Here is a 24,199-nt window from a genome sequence, read left to right as displayed (position 1 = left end):
TGATCGGGAAGGGTAGAAGAATATGACGAACATTAAGTGCAAACCCAACCAACAACAGTGAGAAGATATCCATATGTTTAATTCACATGTAGGGCTTTCGGTGGCTAAAGATTGATGATGATGATGGTTATTTTCCTTTCATGACATTATCTACGTTTGTCCCTACCCGCCATCCATTGGATTGAGAACCAACCCCTGGCGACTATGCGCGACCGCCCCTCCTCTAGCCGCTCGACGACGCTCGACGTCGCACGCATGGTCGAGAAAACGTCGAGGGCGCGTCGCTGTACGACCCATAATAGGCGGGCAACACTATCGCGCTCTCTCTACCATCCATCCCACACACACCACACATTATACATATACATATATATATATATATATATATATATATATATATATATATATATATATATATATATATAATATATATATACACACACACACACACACACACACACACACACATACACACACACACACTAACCATAAATTAATCTTGGCACCCTGCATATCCAGACACTCTAACGATAAGGTTATTATTTCGGCTGATCAACCTTATAGGTTTTCAATATGGTAAAATAATCCCCATCTGGCAACGCCAGTTTCTTGTGTTGATTCAAATTTGATAGTTGGTTAGTAACGAACATCCAGTGCTTCAAGTAAGTAGTAGCCCGTGCTACCCTCCCTTGCTGTCGTTGATATTGCTTTATTTTTCTTGCTTCTAATTCAGCAGTTCTTAACCTGGAAGTCGTGATCTCCTGGGAACAAAGTAAGTTGTTTTGAGGAATACTGCATTTTATACGTACGGTGTAAGGTTTTTTTGCATGTTATACCGTATCTATAACTTCTGTACTAAATTGTAAGTGGAAAGAGTTTTACAATCTGTAATAACTTGCTAACAAGCTAATGAAGCAGGCAAGAGAAATACATTATAATTTGACTGTGTACTCTAGCTAATAATTTTACTGTGTACACTAGCTTATAATTTTGCATTTTGTTAAACCAAGCTATTATTTTGCATTTAGGAATACTAATCTATTATTTTGTATTCATGATCACTAAGCTATTATTTAGCAGTAGGAATACTATTCTATTATTTTGCATTTATGAACACTAGGGTATTATTTTGCATATAAGAATACTCTTCTATTATTTTCCATTCATGAACACTAAACTATTATTTAGCAGTTAAGAATAATATGCTATTAATATAAATTCATGAATATTAGGCTATTATTTTGCAGGCGGGCAGGGTAGCAGCGTGTGGCAGGACAGTGTGAGTGCGAGCGAGTGGTCGCTCGCCAACGGTTTTTCACACACTCCCGTTCGCTCGCTGCCAGCTCGCTTTCCGAAGCAGCGTCGCTGCCATACGCACGATGTACAAAGTCGCTCCCATATACGCTCGCATACACTGCGACCCCTTGCGTTTGACGAGGGTATGCGAGCGCATACTGCGATGGTCTCTCGCTTATGCTCCTCTCCCACATAGCCGATTTCACACTACGATGGTCTACGATGCTCCGAAATGTGAGCATCGGCGTCAAAAGTATAGCCATCGGCATAGGATTACGCTGCTTGCACGAATAATCCCCTATGTCGGTCGACGGGGGTCGGCCGACGTCGGCCGACAGCGGAGCATCGGCGACGACCGCCGATTTTTTTGGAATGTTCAAAATAATCGGCCGACGCTGGCCGACAGCTCGATACCCACGATGGCAGCGTACGACGTCGTGCGATGTCGGCCGATGTCGGGGGGGGGACGTGCGATGGCTCCAAGACGTCGGCCGACATAATCCTCATAGTCGGCCGACATCGGCCGACGTCGGCCGACGTCGGTCGACGGTTTAAATCGCGCGCGCTTGCCAGCGACAGATGCCCGAGGCTGCCCGCTGCCCCGTAGTATACCGCGCGCCCGTCGGCTGACGACACTACGCTCCATCGCCCCTGTCTGCTCGCCGGTCTCCTCGCGTCCACTCACGCTACCTGCTTCGCCCATCACCACCTTCACCGCCTTCCTCAGCCGCCCAAGGGTCCTTCCTCCTGCCTATACCTATCTCAAGTTACAGGGTAGACACACCTACACCGTTATGCCGTGTCACCATGGGCCAAAAGGACAAAAAAACGCCGAAAAAGTCTGCTAAACATCAAGCGTCATCACAGCCCACCCGCAAGCACTCGCCACACGTGCAGCTACCCCAGGCAGTCTCTAGCATGATACAACCGGCCAGTCAGGAAACCTTTCAAGACACCGACTCCACCAACACCATCCCCACCACGCCGCTGCCGTCTCAAAGCACCACCACAACAGACACCAGCCCCGTAGACCTCGACGTCAACACTACGTCGAGCCCGCCACCCACACCAGGCCGAGAGATAGACCTGCAGGAGAAGGCGCAGGATACCAAGCCTGAGGAGGTCAAGGGGACGCCCTTAGTGGACGTTGGGGAAGTTGTAACAATTGTACCACCAAGACCCCAAGACGACGACATAAATGCACCAGCCCAGAGTGACGGCACAGACCTGGAGGAGATGGTGGACACAGATGACCCTGGGACCCGCCACGTGAATCTCCCACGTAGGGTAGAGAGGGAGTTGGGGGAGTGGCTAGAGGCTAACGCGTTCCTCTATGACCGTGGTGCTACAGAGTATAAGAACACGGCCAAGAAAAAGCGGACCCTGGAGAATAAGGCCAAGAGCCTAACCCCCCCCTTGACCGGTGCTGAACTTCAGAGGTGGATCAACACAAAGCGCACCAAGTACGGGCGGCTGACGAAGGCGATGGCGAAGAGTGGGGCAGGGGCGATACATCTCACAGAGCTGGACCAGTGGGTGCTGCAGTTGTTCGGCTTCCTTGGGAAACACATTGTCCGCCAGAAGGATCCCAAGACGCTTGGCTTGAGAAAGGTATGTTAATAAATCAAATAGGTATCATGCATTCAGGCGATGATGTGACTGTGGATGACGTGCCATGTGCCAAACCTTCATGTATTCAGAGAGTAGTATATGTTCCGTTGGTTGCGGAACGCCTTATGTCAGCACCATAATACGGGTGTGACGTCATATACCACTCATATCGTTGACTGTATGTATATTTATCTTCTGATATATATTATATGCTTATCTGATGTTGCCCTCAATGATCATATACATTATTCAGCTATCGGTGCCATATCCTGTTTGGTCACCTGCATTTACCAGAAACCTGGTATTTCGAGGCAGTATGATATATCTATATATATATATATATATATATATATATATATATATATATATATATATATATATATATATATATATATATATATATATATATATATTAGAAGAAGATCCAAGAAGACGACAAGCACGTAAAGCACACACTTCGTGCACTGCGTGTGACGCGTGTGTACAGTCCAGTAGACATCGTATGTCCGCCCGCGCGCTGCCATCTAGTGCCCTAGTTGAACTTTGTCTGTGCGGTAGTTTGAAATCGTCGCGGACTTTTTTTTTTACCTTTTTTTTTTTGTCACTGAAAACGGACTATAATACTATATATATATATATATATATATATATATATATATATATATATATATATATATATATATAATATATATATATATATATATATATATATATATATATATATATATATATATATATATATATATATATATATATATATATATATATATATATATATATATATATATATATATATATATATATATATATATATATATATATATATATATATATATATATATATATATATATATATATATATATATATATATATATATATATATATATATATATATATATATATTTTTTTTAATACATATTGTGAGGGGGCATATAATTCAATGAATACAGGTGCGTGGTTTAATACATTTATTATTTATTATAATACAACGTGTAGATTATAAAGTAAACACACAATTGTCTGAGTAGTACATGTTTTGTATTATATAATAATACTCTTGTGGTATTAGATAGTACCTTTTACAGTAGTACATGTCTTGTATCATGCAGTGCTCGTCATAAGCATATGCTGCCTGTCCGATCAGGTATCAACACTGCATAACAGCAGTATATCTCAGATTTCTCGTTTCCCGGGCAACCGTGTTCTTCCGTTTCTCTGGACTTTCAACGTGACCGTGAGGGCATGCAGCAGTGTGTAAAGTTGGTAATTAGTGCAATCCTTGCTCTCGGAGTGGCATTTGTGTGCGAGCCTGTCCTGCCGCTCCTCTCCTCCGCGGCCTTGTGCTCCGTGCATTTGTTTCTTGTTGACAGGCAATGGACACCTCCCGAGGTGTCTTGTGCATGCACAGGGTGCTTCACCGCGCCGCCCGCACACAAGCGCTGTTGCCAGTTTTTAAATGATCGGGCACACACGCCCGTTGCCCATTGCCTGTCAACAAGAAACAAATGCACGGAGCACAAGGCTGCGGAGGAGAGGAGCGGCAGGACAGGCTCGCACACACTGCTGCATGCCCTAACGGTCACGTTTAAAGTCCCAAGAAACGAAAGAAAACGGTTGCCCGGGGAGAACTCTGGGATATACTGCTGCTATGCATTGTTGATACCTGATCGGACAGGCAGTATATGTTTATGACGAGCACTGTGTAGTTAAAAAAACATGGGTATGGGATAATGTATCCAGGGCCACCGTAGGTCTGGTATCTGCCGTTGGCGGCTCTGACTGAGGCACATACAATAAGCCCGACCCCAGCCAGTGCCATCAGCGACAAATACGAGACTACTCCGGCCCGCCTACGGGACTGTATGTTAATACCAATACGTAATACAGACATAATAAATTCATCTCTCCCCTACGCAGGCCGCTGCGGACGCCTCCCAGCCACCACCTCCCACAGCCGTCGCAGGGCCTTCGGGGTTGCAGTCACGTGGGCGGGCAGGAGGTGACGGTCACGTGGGCGGCCAGGAGGTGACGGTCAGCAGCGAGAGTGATGAGGATGATGACGCCCAGGGTCCCCTGCGCCAAGAGCCGCCACCCACCCGCCCACGGTCGGCCCTGGAGGAGGCCCAGGCTAGGCGTGGCAAGAAGCGGCGCGCCACTCCATCGCCCAGCACAGACGATCAGAAGTTGCTAGAACAGGTAAATACATAAATGTTTTATGGCACACAATAATTCACATAGTTTCCCCAATAGCAATTTGCAGTCATGTTTCACTCACCCAAATCCTGTACAGAGGGCTACAATTTAGAAGTATTGAAACAGCATGCATTCAAGGCAGCAAATTATAATAAATGTTATTATATTATATTATATTATATGGGTTTTTTTTTCTTTTTTTTTTTTCTTCATTCTAGCCCGTGTGTACCTGTAGGCATTATTTGCCCTTGATGTTGTTCATGGCAGGCGCCCGTTCGTGGTGCGAGCAAAGGTTTATAGTGGCACCTTTAGAGGCCCATGCCGCCCTCCCAGAATTCATTTTTATTGCATATGCAACTAGAATTTGGGTATCAGGGTGACATGTAGGTAGTTTTAAGCCACTCGACGAATGACACAAAGTTTCAAGATGGTACTGGTGGGGTTCGAACCCATGCGTAGACATCAGTCCGACCCCACGCTCACCAACTTATCCACTCGGCCACCGCCTCCCTTAGCATACATATATAGTGTATACCTGGCAATATTGTATTCAAACACTCCCCCTCCCTCCCTCCTTCTTCCCTGTTATTACGAAGTTTATATATTATATATTTACCTGTCACCTTGGCGTTCCCGGACAGGTCCTGCGAAAGGCACAGACCGGAGGCTGTTCGTGTCTGTAGGGGGATATAATAATTATTGTTTTAATAACCAATTTGCATCTGATCACCATGTATGTCATTAATGTGTTTCCTTTGTTGTCTCCTCTATCCGCAGCTGCTACAGTCGCACAAAGGGGCAGCGGATATCATCGATCAGCGCATACGTACGACGATCGACAAAGATACGGAGTATTGGAGGTACGCCGTGACGGACGCCATGGCGGCCATGCTCCGTACTGTCGACAAGGTGTACTCCCCCGACGTGTCCGTGGAGTTCGCTGCCGTAGTGAAGAAGTACCTGCACCTCACCAAGGAGATGACTGCACCCACCACGTCCACGCCTGCCACCCATCCCACACACCCCGTTGGGGAGCCGGCCCCACAGCTGGGCACGGACGTCTCAACAGACTCCCTACACCCCACGGTCGATGCTCCCCCCTCTACCCTTCCTGTCACGGTCCGTGGTGCCCCCACGGGTGACGCCCCCCCTCAGGTGACCCAGGTCACCTTCTCGCCTGACCAAATGGCCTTTTTGCAGCAAATGTCACGTCCTCAGGGGCAGACACAGGGTCAAGCTGTCCTGCAGGCGCTGACAAAGGGTAGCATACCCCAATCCTCCACCCCTCTCCACACCTCTTTTAATCTTCAGGACCTGAGCCTGAACAACCTTTTCACGGGTTCGCCTATTGTACCGCAGCCAGACAAGGGGTAGGTTCGTCCCAAGTGCTTCCTGTATATAGATAATGCATATTTTTGTATGTGATGTACTAGTCGTACCAAACATTACGTACCTACCTTGTTTCATACCATGACATTAACCACTTCACTACGGAGACGCTCAAAGGAAGGGAAGGATAAGAAGAAAAAGTAACAACAAGGATTCTCAACTTCTTTTTACTTTAACCACTTCACTACGGAGACGCTCAAAGGAAGGGAAGGATAAGAAGAAAAAGTAACAACAAGGATTCTCAACTTCTTTTTACTTTAATGTGTGTTCTTCCCATCGCATATGTGATATTATTTAGTCTAATGTGTTTTTGATAATAAATGCATGTGATAACCGGTTGTTTTCTGTACCCCTATTGAGATGATAGATACATAGTATATGTGTAAAACCTATGTAATAAAATATACCAATGACCAATATAAAATATAACTGAGCACTATGAAGGTACAATGAAAATAATAAAAAAGTAGGAGAGGTGTATGAGAATAACATGTCAAATTAAAAGAGAATAAATAAGACGTGTGAAAGATATCTATAGTAACACTATCAGTAACTTAAAGCAATAATGAAATAAATAAATAAAACATAATACCAACATACGATATATGCAAACACATAAATATGCAACGTGGAAAACTAAAACATAATGAATGAAACGTTTGGTGTATGAGAATAACATGTCAGATGAAAAGAGAATAAATAAGACGTATGAAAGATATCTATAGTAATACTATCAGTAACTGAAAGCAATAATGAAATTAATAAATAAAACATATAATAACAACATACGTAGTAAATGGTGAGGACAACATACCTTAGATCTTGGCCTCCTGCCAGGCAACACTGCCTGTGGGTGAGGTGCAGTAATCCCGCATGTAGTTCCGCACGTCCTTGCCACTATGTGACGACCAGTTGCCACCTGGTAGGTTGGGGATGTCATCGAGGGGGCGGTCATTCCTCCAGGCGCCAGGGATCACGTCATGGGACTGTGGGTCCTCGGTGTCGAACTCACCGCTCGATGTATAGCCAGACCGCAGCATGTTGTGGAGCACACAGGCAGCCATCACCACGGCCTCGACACGGTCGTGCTTCAGCATAATGGGTGAATGCATTACTCTGAACCTGTGAGTAAGATGGATGGAATTGCTGACCATGGTCATGGGACAGAAAATGAAATACGTTTGAGGTGTGCAATACCAGGTACTGTTATATTTACCTATTCGCTAGTATCCCGAAAGCGTTTTCCACCACGCGACGTGCCCGGCTGAGTCTGTAGTTGTATATCCGTTCATCATGGGTTAGGCCACGGCAGGGGTACGGCTTCAGTAGCCAGGGTCGGAGGGCAAAGGCGTCGTCCCCAACTAGAAAGTACGGCATGGGGGGTCCGCTGGGATCCTCTAGAAAGGGCTCTGAAGGGGGGAGGTTTGCTTCTGCAGTGTCTAGCAGTGCTGACAGGCGTGATTGGGCAAAGACACCTGCGTCAGACTCGGAGCCCACGGCGCCCACGTCCATATACGTAAACCGGTAGTCATAGTCAACAACTGCTAGCAGGACGATGGAGAAGTAGCGTTTGTAGTTGAAGTAGTTGGAGCCTCCTAGCGCAGGGTTCGTGATTCTGATGTGCTTCCCGTCAATAGCTCCTACGGTGTGGGGAAAATTCCATCTCTCTGCGAAGCCACTGGCGATCTCCTTCCAGCCCTCAGGTGTGGTAGGTAGTTGCATAACCTCGTCCCCAAACTCTGCGACTATGGCCCTACACGTCTCCGGTACCAGCTTGCTGATAGTATTGGATGCAACACGGAAGGCATAGCTGAGGCTCTTGTATGTTTCGCCGGTAGCCAGGAACCTCAGGGTGATAGCCACACGTAGACCAACATCCGAGGGCTTCCTCCAGAATGTTGTCTCCCTCTGAAGACGTGGCCGCACCCGCTCCACGATCTGGTTGAATTGTCCCTCGTCTAGGCGGAGGAAGTTCCTGTATAGCTGTGGGTCTTCAAGGGCGAGCTCCCTCATTAGGTTGTCATAATGTCCATGTGAGGCACGGCGTGTGAGGTATGGCCGTACCCACGCACGGCGTGTGAGGTATGGCCGTACCCACACACTGCGTTCCTTGGCCTTCCTCGTTTTCCTCCTCATCCTCTTGAGTAGGGTGTACATGCCTCGATGCCCGCTCGACAGTCGTCGTTGTATGCGATATAGTCGTGCGTAGACGTGCGATCCTCCCTCGCCATGTCGTTGTGACCCATTTTCGGTCTGAAATCGCACGATGACACACTACGGTCCACGACAGCCAACGCCGATTTTGAGGGATGGGCCATCGTGGACCATCGTAGTGCGAAATCGGCTATGTGGGAGAGGACCCTTAACCGTGCGAATAATCGTGCGATTTGGCCAATATCGCAGACTTTCTGCGAACTTTTTGGACATTTCAAAATGTTCGCGCGACGGGCCGGCACCCGCAAGTCGTGCGAACTTTACCGCGCGACTATTGCGACTAATCGCAGGGACGTCGCTACGATGTCGAGCGTATATACCGATTTCGGAAATCGCCAACCGTCGGAAAGCGAAATAGCGGATGTTTGATCCCAGCATAAGGGGTTAAACGATGTAGGGACGTTCCGAGAGAAACATTTTAAATTTTAAGGTTCTATTGGAAAATAGCACAGCATGAGAACGATGCAGATGTACAAAAAAGAAACATTATTGAAACTGCAACAAGGTTGATCAAGAGCGATATAAAGGGCCGTGTTCTTAAATCAAACTTCTGTAACCAAAATCCCCACACATCCGACAATGATATTCTTAAACAACCATCGTGCCCGTGGCTACCACAGTTCCGACAGTCACGAAGGGTGTATTCTTATACGCCACCTCTGGGACCGTGGTACCGATCAAAGCACCAAATTGTCGGGAGACTTTGTCGGGTCCGTCACCCCTTCTCACAAATATTGTGAGGCTTGTTATTTTGTGCCTCATTTGCATGTTCACAACGTCTTTGAGGTGCTAGACGTTCAGAACACTTCTGCTACTCTCTCCGAAGTGTTAAGAGCAAGTTGAGTAGAAAGCAATGCCTCATATTCATCAAAACAAGCAAAGAAGAGAGATCGTCATCGTTGCTCCACCAGGGGGCACAAGCCCTCCTGGAACCCCCACGGATCCCAACGGGATACTAATGCTGCGACGGTTGGCGATTTTGAAAATGCATGAAAGCATCGCCATTGTCTCTGTGAGTTTGCCTCAGTTTCAACTCACAGCAACATGGCGAGGGAGGGTTGCTCGCCTGTACGCACACGAGGGCGACAGGCGACGGGACGTCGAGGTGAATCGTGCGTGAATGCGCTCGACTGTACGCAGAGGAGCCCAATTTTGAAAATAAAACCCGTTGCGACGGTTCGCGATGAACGCAGGGCTTGGCGACTATGCGCGACCGCCCTTCGTCTAGCCGCTCGACGACGCTCGACGTCGCACGCATGGTCGAGAAAACGTCGAGGGTGCGTCGCTGTACGACCCATATAGGCGGGCAACACTATCGCGCTCTCTCTACCATCTATCCCCCCCACAACACACATTATTATATATATATATATATATATATATATATATATATATATATATATATATATATATATATATATATATATATATATATATATATATATATATATATATATATATATATATATATATATATATATATATATATATATACACACACACACACTAACCAGAAAATGATCTTGGCACCCTGCATATCCCGACGCTCTAACGCTAGATCGGCTGATCAACCTTATAGGTTTTCAATAAAATATTCCCCTTCTGGCAACGCCAGTTGCTTGTGTCGACTCAAATTTGATAGTCGGTTAGTAACGAACACCAAGTGCTTCAAGTAAGTAGTAGCCCGTGCTACCCTCCCTTGCTGTCGCTGATATTGCTTTATTGTTTCCTCCTTCTTATTCAGCAGTGCTTAACCTAAGGGTTGTGATCTCCTGGGAACGAAGTTAGTTGTTTTGAGGAATATTGGATTTTATTCGTATGGTGTAAGGTTTTTTCGTGTTATACCGTATCTACAACTTCTGTAATAAATTGTAAGTGGAAAGAGTTTTACAATCTGTAATAACTTGCTAATAAGCTAATGAAGTAGTCAAGATAAATACATTATAATTTTACTGTTTACTCTAGCTAATAATTTTACTGTGTACACTAGCTTATAATTTTGCATTTTTTGTTAAACCAGGCTACTATTTTGCATTTAGGAATACTATTCTATTATTTTGTATTCATGAATACTAGGCTATTATTTAGACGTTTTGGAATACTATTCTATTATTTTGCATTGATGAACACTAGGGTATTATTTTGCATTTAGGAAAACTCTTCTACTATTTTACATTCATGAAGACTAGGCTATTATTTAGCAGTTAGGAATATGCTATTATTATAAATTAATTAAAACTAGGCTATTATTTTGCAGGTGGGCAGGGTAGTGGCGTGTGGCAGGACAGTGTGAGTGCGAGCGAGTGGTCACTCGCCAACGGTTTTTCACACCCTTCCGCTCGCTCGCTGCCATCTCGCTTTCCGAAGCAGCGTCGCTGCCATACGCAGATGTACAAAGTCGCTTGCATATACGCGCGCATACACCACGACCCCTTGCGTTTAACGACGGTATGCGAGCGCATACTGCGATGGTCTCTCGCTTAACCGTGCGAATAATCGTACGATTTGGCCTATATCGCAGACTTTCTGTAAAGTTTTTTTTTTACTTATCTTAAACAACATGTTCACAGTGCCACCCGGCGCGGCTAGACTTAATCTTGTATCTTACTGCTTTCTTTCCATTCTCTTCTCTGACTCTTCTTCCATTAATCTTATGTCCCATCTCTACGTGACACTTTTTTATGATGATGAACACAGACATGCCAGTTCAAATAACATAAGTATGGAGATAATCAATCAACTACACGGCCACATGGACTTTGAATCAATATCAAATTAGTATGACCTTATTACCTATAATAACCTCATTAAGACTCAACAGACACATAATTTAAATATAATGCACATAAACTCGAGATCATTACCCAAAAAAATCGATAATATACAACTACTCCTCAGATCTTTACACATACAACCTGATATCTTGGCAGTCACTGAATCCTGGTTTACAGACAATAATAAACACCTACACGAATTTACAGGATACCACTCATACCATTTAACCAGAAATACGCGCAAACAGGGAGGGGTATCACTATTTGTGTCCAATCTAATACATTCTCAGGAAATCAAAGACTTGACAATAGTAAATGAAGATATAGAAATAAACACAATTAGGATAAAAACAAAGTCATTAGGTTTCCTTCTATGCACAATTTACAGACCTAACAGTAAACACATTGCAGTTGATGAGTTCTCACACATATTGCACGAACTTTTGCGAGAGAAAGCAAAAAATAATAAAATAGTGCTGATTGGAGATTTTAACATTAATTTACTTGAACATACTTCTCACATCCCAACAAATAACTTTCTTACAAATATACAACTATTAAACTTCACTCCACTCATTGCTAGACCTACCAGATTTCCTGACAGCTCATCTCTGAGTGTACCCTCACTTTTGGATCACATATACATAAACTTTAACATTAAAGTAAAAACAGGTATTTTGCACTTTCCCATCTCAGATCATCTCCCAATATTCTTAAATATATCAACTTCCAAAGCAAATCAGAAACTCTATAAGAAAAAAATCCGAGACATATCTAATAATAATAAAGAACTGTTTTCAATTAAACTAAACTCTATATGCTGGCAAGACTATCTACCTTTACAAGATGTTAACTTAAATTGTGCTAGATTCATCAAAAAAATTCAAGACCTATCTGAGGAATGCTTTCCTATAAAAACAAAACATATATCAGAAAAACGATTTAATAGTCCCTGGATCACACAAGCTATCTTAAAATCCATAAAAACTAAAAACAATTTGTACAAGGACTACAAAATTGGGGCCATATCTGAAGAGTATTATAAGAAGTATCGAAATACACTAAACACAACGATAAGAACTGCCAAGAAATCATATTATATGAATACATTTACAAACTTTAAAAACAATACAAAAGTACACATCTTGACCCACTCTCCCTTCGCTGAATTCTCCATCCTAGGAGATTTCAATGTTCACCACCAGCTTTGGCTTTCATCCTCTCTCACTGACCATCCTGGTGAACAACCCTACAACTTTGCTATCCTCAACGACCTAGAGCAGTTGGTCCAGCACCCTACACGTATTCACGACCGTCTTGGAGACCGGCCCAACATTCTAGACCTCTTCCTTACCTCAAACCCTTCTGCTTATTCTGTCAAACTGTCCTCTCCGTTTGGCTCCTCCAATCACAATCTTATTTCTGCATCCTGTCCTATCGCTCCTGTACACCCTCTGGACCCACCGAAGAGGCGATGCTTCTGGCATTTTGCTTCAGCTCGGTGGGACGACCTGAGGATGTACTTTTCCGATTTCCCGTGGAATGATTATTGCTTCCAAGATAGAGACCCCTCTGTGTGTGCTCAGCGCATCACAGAAGTGATTGTCACTGTAATGGAGGCATACATTCCTCATTTTTTCTCTACTCCTCACGCTAAAAAGCCTTGGTTTAATCACGCTTGTTCTCGTGCTGTCAGTGATAGAGAGGCAGCTCACACAAGGTACCAGTGCCTTCAAACTAATGCTAAATATGAACTTTACATTTCTGCCCGGAATCGTGCCAAATCTGTTCTCCGACTAACCAAAAACTCTTTCATTAATAGAAAATGCCAAAACATTGCTTTCTCTAACTCCTCCCGTGACTTCTGGTATCTAGCCAAAAAACATTTCCTCCAACTTCACTTCTTCATCTTTCCCTCCACTCCTCAGTCCTGACGGCAACACTGCCGTCTCATCTATCTCTAAGGCTGAACTCTTCTCTCAAACTTTTTCTAAAAACTCCACTCTGGACGATTCTGGGCATATTCCTCCTACTCATCCCCCCCCTCTGACTCTTTTATGCCTGTTATAAAGATTCTTCAAAATGATGTTTTCTATGCCCTCTCTGGCCTCAATCCTCAGAAGGCTTGTGGACCTGACGGAGTGTCTCCTATTGTCCTCAAAAGCTGTGCCTCCGTGCTGTCACCCTGCCTGGTCAAACTCTTTCGCCTCTGCCTGTCAACATCTACCTTTCCTTCCTGATGGAAGTATGCCTTCATACAGCCTGTGCCTAAGAAGGGTGACCATTCCAATCCCTCAAACTACCGTCCTATAGCTTTACTTTCTTGTCTATCTAAAGCTTTTGAATCAATCCTTAACCGGAAGATTCAAAAGTATCTTTCCACTTCTGACCTTCTATCTGATCGCCAGTATGGGTTCCGCAAGGGGCGTTCTACTGGTGATCTCCTAGCCTTCTTAACTGACTCTTGGTCATCCTCTCTTAGCCGTTTCGGTGAAACCTTTGCTATTGCGCTGGATATATCAAAAGCTTTTGATAGGGTCCGGCACAAATCTTTGCTTTCCAAACTACCCTTCTACGGTTTATATCCTTCTTTCTGTACCTTTATCTCCAGTTTCCTTTCTGACCGTTCTATTTCTGCTGTGGTAGACGGTCACTGTTCTTCCCCTAAATCTATTAACAGTGGTGTTCCACAGGGTTCTGTCCTATCTCCCACTCTCTTTCTGTTGTTCATTGATGATCTTTCCAAAACGAACTGTCCTATCCATTCCTACGCCGATGATTCCACTCTGCATTACTCAACTTCTTTTAATAGAAGACCCACCCTACAGGAATTTAACGACTCAAGGCTGGAGGCTGCAGAACGCTTAGCCTCAGACCTTACTATTATTTCCGATTGGGGCAAGAGGAACCTGGTGTCCTTCAACGCCTCAAAAACACAGTTTATCCACCTGTCCACTCGACACAATCTTCCAAACAACTATCCCCTATTATTTGACAATACCCAGCTATCACCTTCCTCAACACTAAACATCCTCGGTCTATCCTTAACTCAAAATCTCAACTGGAAACTTCATATCTCATCTCTTACTAAATCAGCTTCCTCGAGGCTGGGCGTTCTGTACCGTCTCCGCCAGTTCTTCTCCCCTGCACAGTTGCTGTCCATATACAGGGGCCTTGGCCGCCCTCGTGTGGAGTATGCATCGCATGTGTGTGTGTGTGTGTGTGGGGGGGGGGGGGGGGGTCCACTCACACAGCTCTTCTGGACAGAGTGGAGGCTAAGGCTCTTCGTCTCATCAGGTCTGCTCCTCCTACTGATAGTCTTCTACCTCTTAAATTCCGCCGCGATGTTGCCTCTCTTTCTATCTTCTATCGATATTTCCACGCTGACTGCTCTTCTGAACTTGCTAACTGCATGCCTCCCCCCCTCCCGCCGCCCCGCTGCACACGACTTTCTACTCATGCTCATCCCTATACTGTCCAGACCCCTTATGCAAGAGTTAACCAGCATCTTCACTCTTTCATCCCTCACGCTGGTAAACTCTGGAACAATCTTCCTTCATCTGTATTTCCTCCTGCCTACGAGTTGAACTCTTTCAAGAGGAGGGTATCAGGACTTCTCTCCTTCCGAATTTGATCTTGCTTTTGGACACCTCTTTTGTTTCTTTTTAGGAGCAGCGAGTAGCGGGCCGTTTTTTTATTATTGTTTTTTTTTTGTGCCCTTGAGCTGCCCCCTTTGTTGTAAAAAAAATATATATATATATATATATATATATATATATATATATATATATATATATATATATATATATATATATATATATATATATATATATATATATATATATATATATATATATATATATATATATATATATATATATATATATATATATATATATATATATATATATATATATATAGGGGAGCAGACAGACAGGGCAAGGGCGTAAAAAAAAAATAATAATGAAATGAAAAAGGGCCGGTGCTCCTCAATAGAGTAGAGTGGCCAAAAAGAGACATCAATTTCGGGAGGAGAGGTGTCCTGATACCCTCCTCTTGAAAGAGTTCAAGTTGTAGGCAGGAAGAAATACAGATGAAGGAAGATTGTTCCTGAGTTTACCGGCGTGAGGGACGAAAGAGTGAAGATGCTGGTTAACTCGTGCATAAGGGGTTTGGACAGTATATGTATGAGCTTGATTACAAAGTCGTGTGAGGCGAGGCCGTGGTGAGGCGAGGCCGTGCAGTTACCAAGTTCAGAAGAGCAGTCAGCGTGAAAATATCGATAGAAGATAGAAAGATGGGCAACATCGCGACGGAATTTAAGAGGTAGAAGACTATCAGTAAGAGGAGAGCTGATGAGACGAAGAGCTTTAGACTCCAGTCTGTTCAATAGAGCTGTGTGAGTGGATCCCCCCGCACGTGAGATGCATACTCCATCAGAGGGCGGACAAGGCCCCTGTATATGGATATACGTATATGTGCATTTATGTATGCATAAAATGTTAGTCGAAAGTGATGGCAACATGAAATGCCTAATTACAAGAAAACATTTCCACTCTTTATTTTGGAGCCAGCGCTGATTAATGCTTGCATGTGAAGGCTTCAACGTTTACCAGAAAAGTTATCTAAGGATGTTCGTTTTTTTCTGGGCCCTTTTTACAGATTTATAGCTATTTTTTCCAGAGATAGTTTACCATTAGCTTTTCCGGGATTGAATAGAATGCTTCCTTTTGACTTCTGGAAGGCCTGAACTGCTCTCAAATGGTCAATAAGATGCTATTTTTCACAAAACAAGTAATAAAAATAAAGTGATAAAAATTAAGTTCAATTGTAATAGGCATAATAATAATGGGGTGCCCATTTACCCCAGGTACCCTCAGGTATCACACGGCACCTGCGGTACTAAAACTGTTTCATGACGGAGTGATAGCTATTAAACCAAGGAAGGAGCGCATCTTTACAACGCTCAAGAAATCTATTTTGGCCGACCAGGCTCGATAACACTGATGCATATGTAGATAAGTATGTCATGCTTCCTTAGCATAAGGGAACAGTAGAATATCCCACACCCATGACCGACATTAGGACGTAGTTTCTACTAAGTTACTACTTTTCAAATTCTTCTTAATTAGTGAGAATGAAAAGGTATCGTGACTTGTGACACTATGTAATACAGGGGGCTAGCAGGGTGAAGCCTGTCTGCCTTGAGTTATGCCCGGAATTGAACTGGCCCAGAGGCAACAGGAGAGATATACTAGTTCATGATTTCCAGTCTTGTCACAATCCAGTTCATAAATTAGCCATCCTCCATTATACGTGTAATAACAATAAAGGGTTGGAATGGGCCGGAAAACATTGACTTTCCCCGCCATGCTCATATGTGAATTCCGGCTACACCATCGGCCATTTTGTCGAAAAATAAGCAAGCAAATCCCCAGAGAAAGTGTTTGTTGATACCGCGAGCCCCCCTCCGGGAGGCACCTTGAAACACCATAACAAGTAGCATATAAAGTAACGTATCACTGGGCCGTAGAGGAACCCAGCAGCACAAGTTTCATCTCGCCGAGGGAATGGTCTTGATGCAGGGAAGTCCCTCTCCTGGGGCTCCTTGAATAATCAGAACAAGTAACATATCAACAGCGTAGATAATACCCATTTATAAAAGCACATTTGCATGACTTCCATACTTTTTATACGTGCTGCTTGTAGCGCCTGTAGCCTTTCTTGAGGGTCATTATGGACGGCCCCATTCCGTTATTGACGCAGGCTTATTATATTTATAGTGGCTGTCGTGATGTATGACTCTTGCTTGGCCCATGCTCCCCCCGGTGCTCCTCTTGACCGAAGTCGCTAAGGTTAGGGTTGATTAACGATCCGGACAGCATGTGGATGATCTTCCGCCACTCAGCGATGACTTGAAAAATCAGCGTGTTTTGGTAGGGACTCGAACCTAGTCGGCGTTAGGTCCTCGGGCTCACCACGCCCTCACGCTGACCACTCGGCCACCGCCTCCCCATTGTCATTGGCATTGTCTATTACCCAACTGGAAAGAACTCAGATGTCTTATTTCCCGGTATTGCCCAGTTTGGATATGTGCTGTCCTTTCCGGTCCTCCAGGCTATATAGCAGTACATATATTGTTCCTAAAGAAAGGCAGTTATTTATCACCAGTACAACTAAGTTTTTTTGTAAGATGAGATCCACCTCTCGTGCATTACTCTCTTTGGAATCTTTTATTTCTGACACTTTCTCCAATGACCAACACCAGGTTACGGTCTTCTTCGATCTGGAGGGCATATGATACTGCCTGGCGTCATGGCATTTTACTCTAAATCCGTGAGTTCGGTCTGCTGGGCAGCTTGCGCGTTTTTATTAGGCAATGTTCATCTTATTGCTTTTTAAAATGGAGCGGGTTGGGAACGTCTTTTCTGATGACCGTCCTTAGTGTGACTCTTTATGCTGTTGCCATCAACGGCGTCATCACTGTACTCCCCAATGTTCTCCGAGGCTCTCTATACGTTGATGATCAATTAATCTCCGTCTCTGCAACCCGGAGGGCCCTGGTTGAAGGGATATTGCAGCTGGCAATGAATATAGCCCCATAATTGTCGGAAACTTGAAGTTTTCTGTTCTCTCCTGCAAAGACTGTGGCTATGCATTTTTGCCGTCTTCATGACATCCACCCGGATCCAGTCTTATATATGTATGGACGTAGGATTTCGTGTGTAAAAGGGACTTGTTTTTAGGATTTGTTTTGATAGTCGACTGACTTGAGTTCCGCATATACGATACAATGATGCAACGTGTATAAATGTTGTGTATCCTGAGGGTTCTAGCTCATACCACTTGGGGTGCTGATTGTCATAATATCCTATCACTATATAGATTATATATCCTTTAGAAGCTGAAATATTGATTTACATAGATTGACAAAGAAAATCAGACCACGCAGACCTCATGGTCCAGACTAGGTGGTCTGTGCTTAAACCTAAGTGATTCTACATCAATCAGATGGCTCCAAAACTTTGCATTTCAACTCTAGTTAATATTAAGTTGAAGGAAGTGTCGGTCGAGCTTGTTTTTAAAGGAGTCAATCGTGTTACACGGGACCACTGAAGGTGGGAGCTTATTCCATTATCGCACTACAACGTTGCGGAAGAAAGAAATGGTGCAGTTTGAATTTACTTGCCTACATTTAAGTTTTGTACCATTATTCCTAGTTCGCAAAGTATCATCGATCATAAGCAATTTTGATTTGTCCACATTCGTGAATCCATTAAGTATTTTAAAACATTCGATCACTTTTCTTCGGAGGCGACGTTTCTCAAGAGATAACCTGTTAAGGGTGGAAAGCCTCTCGTCGTAGGGTTTGTTGCGCAAGGAAGGGATCATTTTTGTTGCCATACGTTGAACACCTTATAATTTAACATTGTCCTTTGCAATGTACCAATGCAACTGTACCGCATATTCCAAGTGGGGTCTGACTAAACTATTGTAGAGCGTAAGTATTACATATTTATTTTTGAATGAAATGTTTCTTTTAATGTAGCCCAACATTCTGTTCACTTTATTTGCTGCATCGATGCATTGCTGTGAGAATTTGAGGTTTGCCGCGATTTTGACACCCAGGTCCTTGACGCATTGAACGCTTTTGAGTTTGACGCTGCGGATTTCGTAATCGAACTTCTTATTTCTTGTTCCAACTTGAAGGACCTGGCACTTGTCTACATTAAAGGGCATCTCCCATGAGTCCCATCTATCAGACCAAGCTGAAATTTTACGCAAATCCTCTTGGAGGCTTTGTCTGTCTTCGTCAGTGAGAACCGAGTTACCAGTCTTTGTATCGTCTGCAAATTTACTAATGAGATTATTGATTCCAACATCCACATCGTTGATGCAATTAATGAAGAGCACTGGGCCAAGAACCGAGCCCTGGGGGACGCCACTAGTGACAGGCGCCCACTCTGAGTTGAATCCGTCGATCACCACTCTTTGTTGTCTGTTGCTCAACCAATTCGCGATCCATCGGTGTACTTGACCATCAATACCTAGTTGCTTTAATTTATTAAGTAATTTATGATGTGGCACTTTATCAAACGCTTTCTGGAAATCAAGATAGACTACGTCCAGTGATTTGGTTACATCATAAACTGAGAAGAGGTCAATAGGTTTGATAGGCAGGATCTTTTGTTGAGGTTTACTCTTTCGGTATGCAGGCCAAACTCCGTGTGCTGGACTCTGTCCATCAGGCTGGTGTTCGCCTGGCGACTGGAGACTTTTGATCTCCCCAGATAGCGAGATTGCTGGTGGATGCTGATGTCCTTCCCTTGCAGCGACTGCGCCAGTCGTCTATACTGAGATGTTGGTATCGAATCCACCGCCACCAAAATTCCGTTCTCTGCATAACACTCTCTCAAGATTTTACTGCTACTCACTATGATGCACGCCCGAGTTTTCCGAAGATTCATTTACCACAGTCACTGAAGAGGGTCTGACAGACATGATGGGAGAATGTGGGGGAACAGACTAAGCAGGGTTATTTTTTTTTACGGCAAGGTAGACAGCTCAAATGCAATAAAAAAAGAGCATAAAAGTCCGCTAGGCGTTGCTCCAATAAAGTGAAACAAAATAAGAGGCCCAAAGAGAGGTTAATATCGGGAGAAGAGGTGTCTTGACACTCTTCGCTTTAAAGAGGTCAAGCCGTAGGCAGTAGGAAATACAGACAAAGGAAGACTGTTCCAGAGTTTACCAGGAGTTTACAATGGGACTGCCGCTGGTCACGTGCTGATTTCGAGGAATTATTTTTTTTTTATAGCCCGCTTTTCATTACTACGCATCTGTATCCAGCAGACCATGGTTGGTGATGCAATCCCTTCCGGCCTCCTGGTTACCAGGCTTTCTATTCTGATCCTATTCCTGCCAAAGGACATCATGGTGGTTGTGCTCTACTATAGTTCACCGTGATGTCCCATTCACTCTTCCGACCCATTGTTCTAACATCCTGCCTATGCAGACTCCTCGAGAAGATAGTAAACTTTCACCTACTACACCATCTAGAGAGCAATGGCCACCTGTCTCCTTACCAGTCAGGGTTTCAGAGGATGAGAGCAACAGTAGACGCCCTCGTGCGGCTCGAGTCAGCTATCTGGCGCTCGTTTGCAAACAGACAACACATGGTGTGCATTTTTTTTAACCTTGAGAAGCCCTACGACACGACATGGAGATATGGGATTGTTACATGTTTTTAGTTTACTTTTAAGGTGGTTCGTGTTAAGTGTTAATTTAAGGCGCGAACTGTTATCCCACTCGTTACAGGGCCGGTGTTACCGTTGCCTGCTTCACAAGTTGATTGTAGTAGGTGATATAACACAATAACCTTTAGTTAAGTGAGGTAGATGATGTGTGGCCGAGCGGAAGCCGTTAAGTTCATTTTAAGTTCTTTCTCTCACTGGGACATTAAAAGGTGTGTGGTTTTTAGTATAAAATGGTATTGACAATTTTACACAATAGTTACACAGTTTATGTGAGCGGTCTCACGAAGACAAGTAGCACACCCAGAGCGGACCTTGTGTCCCGTGCCTTCACCCGTCTTCGTCTCTGCCTTCTTCACGCTGCTCGCTCGTTTTATTTGCGTTGCTGGTTCGCCGGAAGGGTGTGGCTTCCGGTGATGACTTGCCGGAACTTACAACGTTCCAGTGCTGATGAGTGCTGATTTAGCGTCAACCCAGCTTCTGTTCTCACGACCATAAGCGCCACCAAAAGCGCCTACGTGTCTACTAACATCCTGTGGTGACACTGAGCTTATGTTTCGACATGTTAATATATATATATATATATATATATATATATATATATATATATATATATATATATATATATATATATATATATATATATATATTTTTTTTACATCGCTCGGTCACCTAAAAGTCGCGACCCCGCGCCTCACCCGACCTTTAAAAGTAGTGTACCTACCCATGTTACATTGTCGCAATGTGTACTAACTCAGCGGGATGTTGCAACATTTGCCTGTAGACGCTTGTACAAAGTCAGAGCCCGCTTAACAAGGCAAAACAGGGGGACTACAATGATGGCAAAAATAACCATGGAAGTAATAAGAAATGGGTAATGTACATACAGGTTGAGGTAAAGTTGGCTAGAGTCATGGATGTGGATGCTGAGTTTTATTCCGAGAAAACAAAATAATAGCTCGAAGAATTATTTACATGATACATCCTAGAAAAATTTAATTGACTAAACTGTCATTAGGTTACATGATAATGGAGCTATTTGGAATTGTAAAAAAGAAAAGGAAAAATCCTTGAAGAAGATCTGCTTCAAACTGAACCTTCGAGTCACACCATGACACAAAACTGTCGCAGATAAACACTCATCCGTGGCGTGACAATTAAGTTGCCAGCGTTGTTTCCCTCGGTACGACTTTTGAGACGGGCGGGGTCTGCAATGACAGATGAGGTTGTGTGAAAAGAGGTAATGTTATCCGTAGAGTCTCCTAATAGTTACATTGTGATAACAAGGACAAGTCTGGAGACCCTTAGAAGCATCGGCTGTGTCAGGACCACTGCCTCCTGATACTCCGTTTTTCAGGTCAACAGTATTATTAAAGAAAATCCTGTCACAAAGTTGTCAAATCACCGTTGAAACAAATCTCACTGAAATATATAATTCCAGTCTAGTAATTCCAGCATAGTAAAATGGTCAAGCTACTAAATTTCCACTTATCCCCCGATCGTAACGAACGTGGATGGCTGACATTTGTGACGTCAAAAATAAATCCCGTAACGGGTAACAGTGGTATGTCAAGCAAAGGGTAAGTAAGACTTGTCTGCTTACTTCCAAAGCTTACAACAAATATTCACATGCTGGTTACAATAAAAGTTAGGGACAGCATCTGCTCAAGTTTAGTTAAGTCTGTCATTGCAGAGAAAAATGTCTGCTTCAAGCAGAAGCACATGAGGTTCAAGGTTAAAAAGTACCTAGCCCTATGTTATTCTACACCCTCGGTTATTATGGTTCCAATCAACTAAGGAGACTGACTGCCTTACATTAACTCAGCAATAAAAAGAAAATAGTGAGTCAGAGTGAAAAGTATTACTCAGGCATTCCCCTATCGCATGAAAAAGATGCAGGCAAAAGCTCAGGAACCAAGCATAAATTAGTAATTGCGAGGACGCAGGTTATAGTCGTATGGTGAACGGATGCCAAAGTTTATTAAAGGATTTCTTGGAGAACGGACCTTTCGCGTCAGAAGTGGTACGTCCTACTCACCATTCCATGAACAGCAGGAAGGAGTTCCCCAAGGAAACGTCCTGAGTGTCACCCTCTTTGCCGTGGCCATAAATGGTATTACAACATCGCTCCCTGAGGGGGTGTCTTCCTCCCTCAATGTTGACGACCTGGCAATATGGTACTCGGCGTCAGGATGTCCACCGCAGAGTGAAGACTACAGCATGCCATCGATAGGACATCCAGATGAGCGGAGCAACATGGCTTCCGATTTTCACCTTCCAAGTCGGTTGCCATGCATTTTTTGTCGCCTGAGAGGCCATCATCCAGACCCTGATCTCATCATGCGCGGTTCACGTCAACCTACTGTGGAAGAACACAAGTTCTTGGGACTCGACTTTGGTAGGCGTATCACAAGCCTTAAAAACACAGTGCATGAGATTGCTCGACCTCTTCTGTGTTATATCATGCACTTCATGGGGCGCTGACCGCACATTACTCCTATACCCTTACCTGGCACTCATCGGGTCGAGACTGTCCCACGGCTACGAAGTATATGCATGCATCGACAACAACCGCTTGCCCCCGCACACTTGATGCAGTCCATCACGCTGCAGTCCAACTGTCAACAGGTCCCTTTAGATCATCCCCCATATCAAGCCCTTTAGTTGACGCGGGAGTGCCACCTTTGAACTTACATAGACAAGGACTTCTAATCAAGTACTGGTACAAACTACAACGCCAACCTAACAACCCTGTCTACACCGTTCACTTAGACACCAATATAGATACAGTATACAGAAACAAACCTCTCCTACCTCGCCCCTTTGGTTTCCGTATCCGGAATGTCATTGGATACCTCTCACTCCCATACTTCCCTATAGCATTTTATCAGATACCCCCCATCACACCGTGGGAGTTCTCAAATACACATTTCTGTCAGTACATCAACTTTAGCATATCAGCGGGAACTGCTCGACAGGTGTTCATGTCCCACAGAACTAGTAACGCTACATCGGTATCAGTGTACACGGACGGCTCCAAATCTGATGCTGGCATTGGATTTGGAGCTGTCTTTCCAGACTTTTCCCGTTCTGGAACTTTGCCTGCAATAGCTTCAATTTTTACTGCAAAACATTCTGCCATTCTTGTAGCAATTCGCACTTTGCCTGTTGGTATTTTTGTTGTCTACTCTGACTCACTGGCAGCCCTGTCCGCAGTAGATTTTAGGAGCACCCACCCTATAGTTTTAGAAGTTTTTAGCTGGCTGGTTCTGGCCAAAAGTCGTGGCCATCAAATAAATTTATGTTGCGTACCTGCCCACGGCTCTGTACGTGGTAATGAGGAGGCCGATGAGGTGGCGCGGGGGCCGCTGCTTCTCGTCCTCCTTCACAGTACGTTCTTCCATTTTGGAACTTTTATCCCACTGTGTGGTCGTCACTCCAGAGTGTGTGGCAGCGCAGGTGGGAGGCTG

The 24,199-nt window shown here is 44.1% G+C and overlaps 1 protein-coding gene across 1 annotated transcript; it reads right to left on the bottom strand.

Moving 5' to 3' along the window:
* Positions 1–4,536: 4,536 nt before the first annotated feature.
* On the bottom strand, positions 4,537–8,850 carry LOC126996313 (uncharacterized). The gene is made up of 4 exons (XM_050856687.1): positions 7,707–8,850; positions 7,305–7,612; positions 5,718–5,778; positions 4,537–5,095 (listed from the first exon to the last, which is right to left on the bottom strand). The coding sequence occupies exons 1-2, from the start codon at positions 8,645–8,647 to the stop codon at positions 7,306–7,308; spliced, it is 1,248 nt and encodes a 415-aa protein (XP_050712644.1). The 5' UTR covers positions 8,648–8,850; the 3' UTR covers positions 4,537–5,095; positions 5,718–5,778; position 7,305.
* Positions 8,851–24,199: the final 15,349 nt, after the last annotated feature.

The sequence above is a fragment of the Eriocheir sinensis genome, chromosome 9 (genome assembly GCF_024679095.1).
Source record: "Eriocheir sinensis breed Jianghai 21 chromosome 9, ASM2467909v1, whole genome shotgun sequence".
Classification (NCBI taxonomy): domain Eukaryota; kingdom Metazoa; phylum Arthropoda; class Malacostraca; order Decapoda; family Varunidae; genus Eriocheir; species Eriocheir sinensis.
Note: the sequence above shows the minus strand (reverse complement) of the source record. Positions and strands in the feature narration are given on the sequence as shown.

Bases quoted from the DNA above. Each gene is read 5' to 3' on its own strand.
- LOC126996313 (XM_050856687.1), bottom strand. From the start codon at position 8,647: ATGTACACCCTACTCAAGAGGATGAGGAGGAAAACGAGGAAGGCCAAG. The intron at 7,613-7,706 runs GTAAATATAACA...TCTTACTCACAG, and splicing joins TTCGGGATACTAGCGAATAG to GTTCAGAGTAATGCATTCAC.